Source organism: Perissodus microlepis, chromosome 23 (genome assembly GCF_051167445.1).
Source record: "Perissodus microlepis isolate ML-2025 ecotype Zambia chromosome 23, ASM5116744v1, whole genome shotgun sequence".
Lineage (NCBI taxonomy): Eukaryota > Metazoa > Chordata > Actinopteri > Cichliformes > Cichlidae > Perissodus > Perissodus microlepis.
The window spans coordinates 18,764,810-18,778,338 of NC_140482.1; the positions used below are offsets into that span (position 1 = coordinate 18,764,810).

The window sequence follows — 13,529 nt, forward strand, 5'->3', positions numbered from 1 at the left end:
TGTAAAAAAGATTTGTGTGTGCGTAAAAAAGATTTGTATGTGTAAAAAGAATTTGTGTGTGCGTAAAAAAGATTTGTATGTGCGTAAAAAAGATTTGTGTGTGGACTTAGAAAAAAAAACCCTGCAAGTTACAAGTACGAATTTTGACCCTATTTTTCTTCCTTTCATCTGATTGGTCAATGTCATGTCAATCACAAATGTAACAATCCAATCAGAGAACAGATGGGTTTGGCTGTTGGAGGGGCGCTTTTTTTGAACTGCAGGTCTTTGAAAGGAATAAATGCCCTTTTACATGCCAACCCAGCGTTTTCCTTCATCACCACGAAGGAAAACAGTCTGTGGTCGTCCGAGTTTGGTGATTTTTGTGTCACAGGTCTACGTGTTTAATATAGGGACTTCCACAGCCTTTTCAACAGCGCTGCGGACCGCGGGGCGGGCAGTGTTTTGGAAATGACAGTCTTCATTACAAAGCTTTCTTCGTTATGAATTAGCATACATGTTTTTATTGAACATTTGAAGAACCAGCAAAAAAAACAGAAACTCTTGTAGAGGACATAAAGTCAGAGATAGAAAAGACAAGGAGCAGGTGCATCTAGTACAGGTAGAGCTGCTGCAAAAACCCACAGAGCCCAGCAGCCAGCGTAACAAATTCTGGATCCTTTGCTTTTAGTTAGCAGTTAGCATTAGCAGCACATCCTGCATCTGATGTGAAAGGACTTTTATGCTGCGCACTGTGACTCACAGCAATGGTCCTGGGTCAGCCCTGACTTTGTGTTAAACTAATCCTAAAGTAATAATGGTATTTCTAACCACTGATATACCACAACTTTTTCCTTTCAACAGCTACTGAAAGTTAGGGGACCTAGCTGCTATCGGATATTTATATAGAGATCCTCCAGCTTCAAACTGTATCACCCTTCAAGGACCTGCAGTTCAAAAAAGCGCCCCTCCGACAGCCAAACCCATCTGTTCTCTGATTGGATTGTTACATTTGTGATTGACATGACATTGACCAATCAGATGAAAGGAAGAAAAATAGGGTCAAAATTCGTACTTGTAACTTGCAGGGGTTTTTTTTCTAAGTCCACACACAAATCTTTTTTACGCACACACAAATCTTTTTTACACATACAAATCTTTTTTACGCACACACAAATCTTTTTTATGCACACAAATCTTTTTTACACACACAAATCTTTTTTACGCACACACAAATTCTTTTTACACATACAAATCTTTTTTACACACACAAATCTTTTTTACACACACACAAATTCTTTTTACACATACAAATCTTTTTTACGCACACACAAATTCTTTTTACACACACAAATCTTTTTTACACATACAAATCTTTTTTACAAGTACAAAATATTTATGACCACATTTTGAGCCCATATAGTCACAGCTAGAGTGTATCTCCTGTCAGAATCAGCTTTATTGGCTGAAAACCACAATGGCAATGGATAAAATTGCGAATTTGGGACTTTCCAAAGTAGTGGGTGGTGCTTTGGTGAGTACATCCATCTTTTATTTTACTGCAGCTAGTCATGTATTCAGGCAGTTATTGTTCATGCAAAAGCCCTGTGTCATACTACATTATATACTTTATTAAATAATAAAAAATAATTTTCAAAAAAACAATAAGATTGCAAAAATTTGCAATAAGGCTTTAAGTACTGGTGTGTTAGGTAGGTATGCAAAACAAGCCATATTTTATGTGCAATTTCAAAGAGAGACATAGAGAACGAAACAAAGACCAAGGGGACGTCAGGGTTCTCTCTCAATCTGAAGGCTGTTCTCAGCTTTATTTTAAACTGTCAACTAAAAATATTTTACTTCTGAGAATTTATGACAAATATCTCTGCAACAGATAAAAAAAAGTTTAACAATACAGTGAAGATAATGAGGCTCAAATGGTTCCAAAAGGCACAAAATGAGAGACCTGAGGCGTTTAAAGAAAGCATAATGCTTTACAACCTTCCTAATAATCATGAAAAAACACAGGAGTTTGTAGCAGTCACTTCCTCTCCCAACCTTGCTTGCTGGCGGCCAGAGCCTCTCCCAGCGCTCTGATGAAGCGATGGACATCACTGAAGGAGTTGTACATTGGCACCGGAGCAACTCGCAGCACGCTGGGCTCCCTCATGTCACACTATGAGACAGGAAATGACAAAAGAGTTCAAAATGGTTCAGGTGGTCATTTTTTGAAGCACAAGGAATTAAAGTGCCAAAAACTGGAGCTCCTCCAATAGCCACTGGAGGCAAGTTACAAAAGCGAGCATGTCCCTATAGTTGTTTTTATGAAGATCATCCACCAGTCTGTCCTCTGGTTTTAGTGAGTTAAATGCTAATGTTTTATTTGTATGTACTTGGCACTAGTTATCAGGTATCTGTTTATAAAAACAAGCTGAATTCACAAACTTTGGACACTTCTGGCTCCAAAAAAGAAAAATACAAAACTGAACTGGCTAAGATGCCAAATACGTGACCAACCTCTTTTCTAAATTTTTGATGATAACAACACAGAACTTAAAATAAAAAGACAAAATTTACATTTGATGTTAAAATTAATTACATTCTTGTATTTTTACCTGATTAGGCTCGTACTAGAAACAGATATCGGGGTTTATACTCACAGCGACGCCCCTCTTCTCCAGCTCCTCGAAGACTCTTTTGATGGGAACAGAAAAGGAGAGCGAAAGCTGGCAGCCTCTCTGCTGAGGCTCCGACGGTGTGATGATGTGGACGTGAGGTTTGTGAGGCTGAGCCGGGTCCTTAGTGTAGTAGTGCTTAATCAGATACTCCAGGTAGCCCGTCAGTAGGAGGGACTTCTTGCGCAGAGCCTGCATGGTGGTCATGTTAAACACCTGGCAAGATTTAAATCGTGTATGAGGAAAGAAAATGAAAAATAGATGTTACTTCAGGCAAATGTTTTTTTTTCTTGTACAAGACTATGCTGATATATTAAGGAAGCCTGAAAACAGCATTTTTCCCTTCCATAAGACATGATTTTCGATTACTCTCTCAAATTTTAAAAAAGGAATTTTCTTAATTTTTCAGTTATTTACATAAGTTTGAGCAATTAAGGCGAGATAATAACCCAAATTTTGAACTTATGTATGGCAAAAAATGCTTTTTTTCAGTGGCAGAAACAAGTTTCCATAATAAATAATAAACTGCTGAAATAAGCAAACACTAAATAACCATTAAATAGACATGTACAATAATTAAACAATGAAAGAGATGAATAATGAACACATATAGTTTTTTCAAGCTGTGTATTCAACTTGTAATCGACTACAGGCACTATTAGCATCACTGTTTGATAAACACTTACTTACAGATATGCATGACAACAATTCCAGTTACCCCAAAGTGCCAGTGCACTACATACATACATTACATACATGTAATGACAAAAACATACACATAACACTTGTAATGTTAATAACGGACATGTAACTTCAATAACCTGCACATAACACACATGTAATGTCAATGGTTTGCATATAATGTCCACAACATACGTGTAATTTCAATGGCGCGCATATATTGTACACGTAATATAGTTGTTGTTTTGAGATCATTTACTACACAAACTACATATAATTTGTAACGATTCACAATTCCCGAAAGCTAAATAGATGCTAATAATCCTTGAACCCTAACAAGCTTATAAAATAAGTTTCATTCAGGTCGATTAACATGTCTAGAAGGAGTACCTCCAGACTGGCCTGCAGTGGGCAGACCAGCAGGATTGGTTGATTCGACAGCCTGAAGCCGCTCACTCCAGGCTGCAGCTCCATCACTAAAAACAGAAGGAAAAAGTCAAGAACCCTTTCAAAGCTTCAGGATCCATTCAGTTCATTCAGAGCCTGAGAGGTGTGCTCTTTACACTCTAAACATAAAGGTCTCCAAATAGGCAGAACTGCAGGTGTAATGTTCACATGAGACCACAAGATGGAAGCAAATAGCAACTCTAAGAGCACACAGCAGGCTTGAGAGAGGTACTGAGGAGGCAGAGGTCAGTGAGGAATCTGTGGTGAGTTTTACCGTTAGTCATCTGAAACCGAGACTTCAGGTCATGTCCCCACCATCCCATCAGCCTGAAGGACACAGGAACAGAGAGCTGTGTTACTTTATTTAATCCAATCTTTAATCCTATGTCTATTAACGTATTTTGACTAATTTAAGAGAAAGATACTTGAGTTTAAAAGTTTGATATATTTTATCATTTGATATTAGTTTCACTATCCTAGATGTCCCACATCTGGCTGTGACTGACTCAAGGTGTCACTTGCCAGTGCTGTGACTGAACCAAGAGTGTCAAAATTAGGCCAAGGATATCTGGGATACCCTACCAGCAAAAATCCCCACCAGCTAAAATGTCTGTGAGGAGTGTTTCTTACGTTGGTTTGATGGTATGTTTGTGTTTCTCATGGATAAACGCCCCAGCGAGACCACCAGCACCTGAGTTTATATACTGCAAACAAAAAAGCCACAGTCATCACAAAGCATTTCTCATTTATACTTTTATCTGATAATTGTACTGAAATCGCCTGCAGTTCATTAACAGGGCAGTTAGTGAGCAAGGTAGTCCTCAGTAAGCTGGTGTGAATGGTGATAAGGAGATAAGTATTTACCGCTGCCTTTATGATACATGAATAAAAAAGTCTGTGAAATTTGTCTGAAATTAAGATAATCTCGGACATTTTCACATGCCCCGTTCTGTCCTTTTAGGCTGTTCGCTCTGCTCTTGCATCAATTTCTCTTTCAAACTGTCCTGGATTACATGTGAAGGATTATGGCAGTTAACAAGCAGTTTTCAGTTTAAATGATCCATAGTTTTCAGCGATGGCGCTAAGGTAGATGTAACATCACTGCTGCACAGAGATCAGAAAGTAGCACTACAGAAGTTATTGAATGGGAGATCAGCCGAATTACCTAAGGCTTTTGATCTTTAAAGGCCCCTTCCATTGGTTTTTGATAAAGATATCCCCCATGGTCATTCATAAACCAAAATAAATAAGTAATAAACTGTTAAATGACAGGTAGTTCCAGTTTTTTCAGTATCTGTTATAGAATTGCATGATTTCTTACTCTTGAGTTCAGAAAAATCTAACCCTGATAGGTTTGTGTGCTTAAGTTCTCTCATGAGCTGCTTTGTGCATCTTGGCAAAACAAAGAAATATTCTGTATATTAACAAAAAAAACTTTGATTTTATAATAATTACATAATTACAGGACAGTGTGGACAATGAGACACCAGAAATTTTCTGTAATTCATTTCTTAAACTTTAAGCCCAAAGAGTCATGCTGCCAGACTTCTTTCCTTTACTACAGCACCATTTCTTTATCAAATAGAAAAACAGATCTATTGTTGAAGTTCTTTTTCCTACATTAAAATATCTCAGGGATTAAATGTGAGTTTTGCTGGTCCGGCTCACTTGAGATCAAAGTGAAGTGTATGTGAGCCACGATGTAAAATGAGTTTGACACCCTGGTATAAGCGTCTAAAATCGGAACTGGTTGTGTTGTCTCAACCTTTGCCAGAAAGAACATTAATATTCCTCAGAAAGGACATTTGTCCTACAGCTCCGCAGAGTCTCATTCACTCTGGACTGTGTCTGGATGAAACAGTGAGCAGGACTGGTCTTTAGAAGTTTCCTGTCAGCTGACCTTGTAGGAGCACCAGCAGGCGAAGTCGACACCCCAGTCGTGCAGTTCCAACTCGACGTTTCCTGCCGCGTGGGCACAGTCGAAGCCGACATAACAGCCCTGACAGACAAACAGAGGACACAGTAACAACTTAATATACAGCACAGAGCAAAAGTCTTGAGAAGGCCCTGATTAATTTTTCTTTTGCTTCCAAGGTAACAGACTTTCTTCAAATTTTTGTAAGTGGTCTTGAGCAATAGCTTTCCAGGACTTGTAGAGATCTTTCAAAGTTTTCTTTGGACATTGACTCTTTCTGCAACTCAAGGAAATATTTGGTCAAGCCAGAAAGTTTCACAACTGAAGATTTGCATCAAAATATGGGATTTATTGCAAACAACACCAATATTTCATAAAATGATGGAGAGATGCGGTGAAAATTTGAGATGAAAATGGGGAAAAGATTTGGGTGTAAACACACAATTGGGAATAGCGTTGTTGTTAACGTTGGTCAATCAGAGTCACAGTGGGCAAAACTCACTCAGTTAAAAATTGTGCATCAGTATTATTGTTGGCCCATCAAACTTCGCACAGTGGGTGTGATACCCACCAACTCTAGCTGGAAATGCAGATCTGCGATTGGTACTTTTCTCCATCTGTTCTGTTCTTTTGAACTTTTTTGGAAATAAATAATGAAAGCACTGGGAGCAATCATATACATGCTTTTTTATGTAAGTGTCAACTCTCATTTAAGTAATACAAGAAAATCGGAAAGTTCTGGTGACTGGAAGGCCTCAAGGGGAACATCATTAAAGACTTTTATCTGAGTAGTTTTTGCTTACAGTGGTTTCCAAACTCTTTTTGCTAGGCCCCCCTTTGTTTTACAAGAAAATCTGTAGCTTTACTGTAGAAAGAGCTAACATCTCCAAAATTTCAGGAGTAGTTAGTCATTATAAGACGTGTTTGTGAACTAATCAAGAATGTGGGATACTGTTTGTCCGTGATTTGGACAGCCCAGCACGTGTTCCCGATGCAGGGGAAACAAACTCTGCCGGGGAGACCTACCTGGGCACTTGTGCAGGTAAAGCCAAAGGCAAGATATGCTTCATCATATTTTCTAGTCTTTGGCTTGGAAGGAAGTTGGTTTGGAAACATATTTGGCGATGCTTCATCTTCTGCTTTGCGTTTGTGTGGGAGCCCCGTCAAAAACCTGTCCATTGTGCTAGCAGTGTCCAAGCATTTTTTTTTTTTATTCATACTGCGCCCCCCAGTAATGTGCCCCCCACTTTGGGAACCACTCGGTTACAGTATCCTCTCCTCACCTTCCTCTGGCCAGCCTCAGTGATGCGGGCCATGTCGAACAGCTGGCCGGTGTAATACTGAACCCCGCTAAACATTACCACTGCGATAGAGTCGCCCTGCTTCTCGATCACCTCCAGGATGTCCTCGGTTTTCAGGTTCTCTTCTCCCTGAACACACAGAAAGGAGCATCAGTGCTCAGCATTGTCGTTTAAACGGTGTTTAGTTTCTAACTGACATAGAGCTACAGACATGTTTGTTCAAATAACAGCATGAAATGCACTCGATAGGTCGGCAACTGCTCTTCATCTTTGAAAGTTAAGATGCTGTGAAAGTTTTAGTAGTGATATGCTAACACGTGACGTGAAGTAGATGACCTGAGGGTTTGCTTTGGGGAGGAAAACTACCCAGCAATTGTTCCGTCATGGAGAAATTAGTTTAGATAAAAGTGTACAGTGTGTTACCGGCTTGGGTGACAGCAGCAGCATGCTGTCCTTAGGATCAAGTCCTCGCAGACGGATCTGAGACTCCACAGCGTACTGAGGAAAGAGATTCAAGAAGGACACTGAAGATTTAACCCTCCTGTTATGTTGCAGGTGAAATTGAACCATTTTAAATTGTAAAAATCTAAAATAAATAGTTTAAAGTATTTTTTCAGTATGAAACTTCTTGTGCTTGGCTTCATAAAGGTAATCAACATATAAAATAAAAATTGTGCATTTTCACATATGTACAACCCATGTGTTACCCACATGTCCCAGGACAAGTGGGTAGGACAGGAACCTTTTATGGGCAGCATGTGATGCAAACACCAGCTATACACTGAACATGCAGGTTAACACTGGGAAGCCGGCTGGAAGAGCCCCAGAGAAGAATCATGTCACAAAGGTTGTGCTTGATATGGCACAAGGTCTCAGGGGCACAACATAACCTGTGACTACAACTTGGTTCAGGAGCTTCTAAAGAGAAAGCTCACGATGGTTAGAACAGTCCGAAAGAACAGAACTGAACTCCCTGCTGAGCTGCTGAAAACCAAGAACAGGGCCCCTCAGTCTTCCATATTTGCCTTCACAGACACTACAGCTCTGGTACCTTATTGCCACAAAAAGGGGAAAAAAGTTGTGCTCATGAGCACTTTGCACAAAAATGCTGAAATCAGCACACGAGAGGACCAGAAACCAACTATGACTCTAGACTGCAATGCCACCAAAGGATGGGTTGACAACTTGGACAAAGTCACAGGGTCCTACAGCACCAAGTGAATGACTGCACGCTGGCCACTGGTCATCTTTTACAACATCGATGTATCAGCCTACAACACATTTGTCATTTGGGCGGAGATCTTTCCTGAGTGATGAAATGTCCCTCATGTGCTGTGTAGACACATGCACCTTGTTCATTTCCACCTATTAATTTTTGTGTATTTCTGGTTCTAAACACTGGATAGTGTTTACTATTGCAACATGTGACGACATGTCACTTGTGTGCTGTGGAGACTCACAGACACACACACTGTGTTCATATTGCTATCCCTTATTTTGTTCTTTTGTTTCTTTCTAGAGTTTACTTTCAATACAAATCCTCTTGAGTCATTAGTCTTGATTTTAAGTCAGTTTGACCCAGAACAGAAGAGATGTCACATGTTACTTTCTCTACATCACTACATGCAAAGAAAAAAAATGTAAATTATAAAACAAAATTTTAAAATAATCAATGTCATGTAAAACTATTGTGTTTTATATGCAGGTCTTTCTAATGTGCATTAAAAATGTTTTAAAATGCATTTTTTATGAAAAACAAGTGAATTACCCTCATTGAACCACGATCTGTGAGAGGTAAACAAAAACACCATTACACCAAATATTGTTTGAAATGGTTAGTAATGGAGTTAATAATCAGATATAAACAGTCAACATGCCCTGGATCAAGTTGACCCACAAACAGTGTTCCTGAAAAACAAACATAATGACCAACTTGAACTGAGGAGACAAGAGATTATTTACACCATAGACAAGTAAGAGAAACACTGAGTGCAGGAAAAGACTCCGTTGAAGCCCTTTTAGGACCCTTTAGGTCCAGTCTGCATGCAAAAGTATTGATGGGCAAGATACTGAACCCCAAGCTCCTCTCTGATGCATCCATTAGATTATGAATGTTAGATAGAAAACACCTAGCTGTAGAAAACATGTGCTTGTATGGATGGGCGCATGAGGCATATTGCATAAAGCACTTTGAGTAGAAAGTTGAGTGGAAAAGTGCTGTATGAGAACCAGTCCATATGTTCAACTATAAATAAAATATGGGTTTATGAGATTTGCAAATCTCTGCATTCTGTTTTTATTCATATTTTACACAGCTTTTTCAGAATTGGTATTGCACTTAACAAACTTAGGGTCAAGGGCATCTCTAATGTACACTCTGGACAGATCTCAAAAACCTTCCTCCTTCAATTAATGTCAGTTCTTTGGGCTAGAAATGTTTCTCGAGTGTTAAAACTGGTGAGAAACACAAGATCAAACCCCAACTAATCATCCAGTGAAGTTTAATTTTTCTTTTGAGTTAGACAAAACTAGTAAAGCTGAATTCATGGATCAGGGAAAGAAAAATCCCCAAAGGGAGGATTTGAGAGAAAAATGTGATCATGTGTGGATGTACTCACGTGATCAGATGGAAAGGCCTTGTCCTCTAGAAGGATTTTATGTCGAGTTTTAGTGGGTTTGTAGAAGGAAAGCTGCCGAATAATTGAAGGACATTACTGTTCAGTTTGAAAGTTGTTGAACTATGTGTGTTATGTTTGCATATCTCATCATTTAAATGGGGTGAAACAGTAAGTGATTGTATCATACCAGCAGAAGATGTAAATTTACTGTCAGACCGTTCATCAGTGCCACTTCCTCAGTTTTAGCTCCTGTCAAAAACAAAAGAAGAAAAACATATGAGTCATGTTCTTAATTAATATGTGAATATTTGAGAAATTTCCCCAAGGCTTTCATTTCATTTCAGTAACAGCAGAAATGAGGAAATCCAGGTTATTTAAAGCATAGTAGCTTTTGTTGAAAAAGTTCACAAAATGGTCAAACTATAGTCATCTTTATCTGAAGGACTCAAATGATCACATGTATTCTTGTCATTGTCTTCCTCATCCAGAACTTGCGAATGAAATCACAGATGGACTTTGCACTCTTCAAAACAGGCCTGGATGGAAAAGTGCAGTGACTACCAGCTAAGGTAAATGGGACAGACTGTTTTAAAACTACAGCTGTGTGTGAGCATCACAAAAGAACACACAAATGTGAAACTCTAGATCGAACCATCCAACACTTAGCTCAAGTTGAAATGGAAGCTTTAGAAAACATTTTTATTAGGACCACTATGAGTATTTTCAGTGAAAAGGAGACTTATTTCCAACTAAAATCATTGGAAATAACAGTCTTTCCTTTGGCAGGTTCTGCTCTTGGACCTCTCGAGTCCTTTCAAAGACGCAGAACTGACTGTTGCACAAAACAGAGCAAATTAGCAAAAATAGAAAGCATGGAAGAAGGGGCTGGCAGACGTGGGTTGTAAAGCTACTTGCAGAAGCTCTCCAACGGTGGGCAGGCTAAAGCAGCTTAGGTCCTAGTCACACGGGCCTAGAGACTTGTCAGTGACCATCTTTGAAACCCCTGGTTGCTAGGAAAAAACGTTATTCCTCAGCTGTTTGCTGGCTGTCACTGTGAAAGCATTTGCTAAAGCTGCAATCACACAGGCCTATAGACCAGTTTGTGAACCCCTGGTAACCACCAGTTGCTAGGGCAATATGTGTACCCCATGACCGTGGTAGTTTGCATGGATGATGGCAAGTTGTCTGCAAATTATGGTCTTCCATAATTTCCTTAGGGATTAACAAAGTACTCTGATTCTAAATTTACTCAACGGTATCAAAACTGTGAGAAGTGCAGTGCTAGAAAGTTCCCAAACTCCTTCAAAAACGCCAATTGCCTTTTGGGTTTTCTTAATCAGTCAACTGTTACAGCCATTGTCAGACTAGTTCAGGTGAGCCAAAATTTGCAGCTTTGGAAAGCAACATGTTCTCCAAAAATCCTGACCTACTTTAGAGGGACCAGCCAAGCGTCAGTGTTTCCTACCTACAACTTTGGCCATCAGTTCCTCAATGTTGTTTTCAGCCCATGCCCAAGGTCTCGCACCCATTGTGTGTCCATGGATAGCACTGTAAAAGAATACATCAATACATGCCACTGTGCCTCATCCTTTGGTTAAATATCAAATGTAAGCATTAACGTACATCTTGGCCCACGTCTCCAGTTCCTCTTCCAGGTACTTCTTGACATTTTTAGGCTGCAGCCCCAACGAGTTGCCCGAAAAGTAGATGCAGTCCTTGGCACCATTGACCAGTGAGAGATCAGCTAAAGAAACGTCAACAGAATTAAACAACTGCTAATAACAAATATTCTTATCAATCAACCTTAATGAGACATTTTTCACTCACAAGGCGGCAGCTCTGTAATTTTCGGTACCAGAAATTCCTCCCTGAGATGTCGCAGTTTGTCATGTTTGTCGAAGTAAGCAGCCACTTCTGCAGAGGTCGGACTGCAGCCCAGAGAGTCAGACACTCGTTTCACAGTTTCGCTGGGAGTCAAGCCGTCAAACTCATCCATTGTGGAGGGATCGGTGGGCTGCTGACCTGCAGGAAAAGCATCAGTTAGGGAAGACATTTTATCTTTATTAGGAATAGGGTTGCAGTCTCTGGGTGCGTAGACTTCCAGATCTGTTTTTTAGGTGTTTACTGACATTGTCTGACCTTCCTCCCGTTAAAGCTAAAAGTCTGCCTTCAGGGTTTAATTTAAAATCCTCTGTGGTGGTGTTACAGATACATGTAAAAGAACAACAACAAAAAACAACAAAAGCCCAAGTCTGGTGTTTCTGGTAGTTAAGCTCACATGTAGACAGACACTGTGTGATTCCTTGTTTGACCAAATGTCCCGAAAACAGCACTAACTCAACAAATTAACCTCATGTGGTCTGAAATACACCCAAAGTAAACTTTAAGTGTTCTTAGCAGAACAAGTTGTTTGTTTGTTTTTCTTAGAGCTCATGTCAAAGGTCCAAGTGCAAACTTTAGGATTCATCCACCTTTATAGGGGCTTATTTTTAGCTACTCTTTAGAGTGGCTAGTAATAAAGGAATAAACTGTTTCAAGGGTCCTTTTTTTTTTTTTTGATCTGATTGCTGTAGAATTGTGTAAAGATACAAATTAGTTTGGGTTGTCCTATAATCACAACACTGTTACTCTGGAAAGATTCATTATCCACATGGGATCATTTGTGTTGTAAAGGACATTTTCAGTCTTTCTTTTAAATCTCTTTCTCTGCATCATTTTTAATATCTTACGAACCCCAAACCTGTTCTGTTGAAATGTGAATGTTATGTTTTAGTCCTTGGTCTGATTGGTTATTTACCTTTGTACACCTCTATATTCAATGCACATGCTACAAGTGACTGACGCTGACCAAGGTCGGGCTGCTGGCATGCTGGATTCAATTCTGAGCTGTTCCTGCAGCCATTAGAGTACCGTCTCTGATCTGACTGCTCTTGGTGGAAATCTGACTGGACAGAGGCACTGAGATGAGGTGCTCCAACCTAAAGTAGTGCCATTCTTGCAGCAGCACGCCACCCTGTGTCTGTACCTGCCCCCACATATCCTCTAGTTTCTGGGCATATCCAGACATTTCCCTGGCCTAAATTTAGTCCCAATATGTCTCCTATGGAACACAACGGGGTTATGCTGGGTTAATGTGTGACCACTGGCCAGTAATGGAGAGACATACGTCAACAGCAGATCAGGACAGAAGATCCATGCAAAGACTGGTGACTACTTGCACATCCACGAAGCAACCATATTAAATGTTGTATGTTCATATTTTAAAGTGTTGGTCTGTCAAATCAATTTAAAATACAAACTCGTATTTCCTTCTGTTTTTCTCTTTGGTTTCTTCTGTCTATAATCAACATCCATCAGCTGAATCACTCAGATCTTTTCAGAGGGCTTGTCTGCAATATCCTCCTAAGAAAGCTAACGTAGACAGAGACTTTTGATCAAAGCTGAGATCATTAGGCTCCAAGAGTCCTCAAAAGAACAAACTAGACAATATATAGAAAGAAATTTAATTTTTGATTTTCCAGAGTTGTTTTCTTCATTTTTAAAAAACAAATTTTTAAAAACCTTTACCAGGATTTTTCTATAACATGACATTCTGCAAGATTAGTACACCCAAACACCTTTAAAATGTTTTGTTTCACGCTGTCTAAGCACAAGGCAGCTTCCTTTTAATATGCCTGATAAATCTCTGCGTTCCTTATCAATAACACTGCAGTTCTTTTACAATTAAACACTGAGTTTAAAGGCTTTTCTGCTGACAATTGTTCTTGTTAAAGCATTGCATGCCTCATTATTTATTCATTCTGCTGTAAAGTGGAAGTTTTCGAGCTCTGAAAGCTGTAACTCACAGTTGGATCAGTTGGTCTGCAGATGAGCTTCCTCTATGCATTCAGCAGTCAGACTGAGTGAATCGTGT

The 13,529-nt window shown here is 39.5% G+C and overlaps 1 protein-coding gene across 1 annotated transcript; it reads right to left on the bottom strand.

Moving 5' to 3' along the window:
* Positions 1-440: 440 nt before the first annotated feature.
* Positions 441-13,529, bottom strand: kynu (kynureninase). The gene is made up of 14 exons (XM_084922550.1): positions 13,462-13,529; positions 11,444-11,638; positions 11,240-11,360; positions 11,082-11,164; positions 9,804-9,865; positions 9,617-9,688; positions 7,422-7,496; positions 6,981-7,127; positions 5,683-5,781; positions 4,413-4,486; positions 4,057-4,109; positions 3,726-3,811; positions 2,640-2,870; positions 441-2,155 (listed from the first exon to the last, which is right to left on the bottom strand). Exons 2-14 carry the CDS (start codon positions 11,610-11,612, stop codon positions 2,021-2,023), a joined length of 1,407 nt encoding a protein of 468 aa, XP_084778676.1. The 5' UTR covers positions 11,613-11,638; positions 13,462-13,529; the 3' UTR covers positions 441-2,020.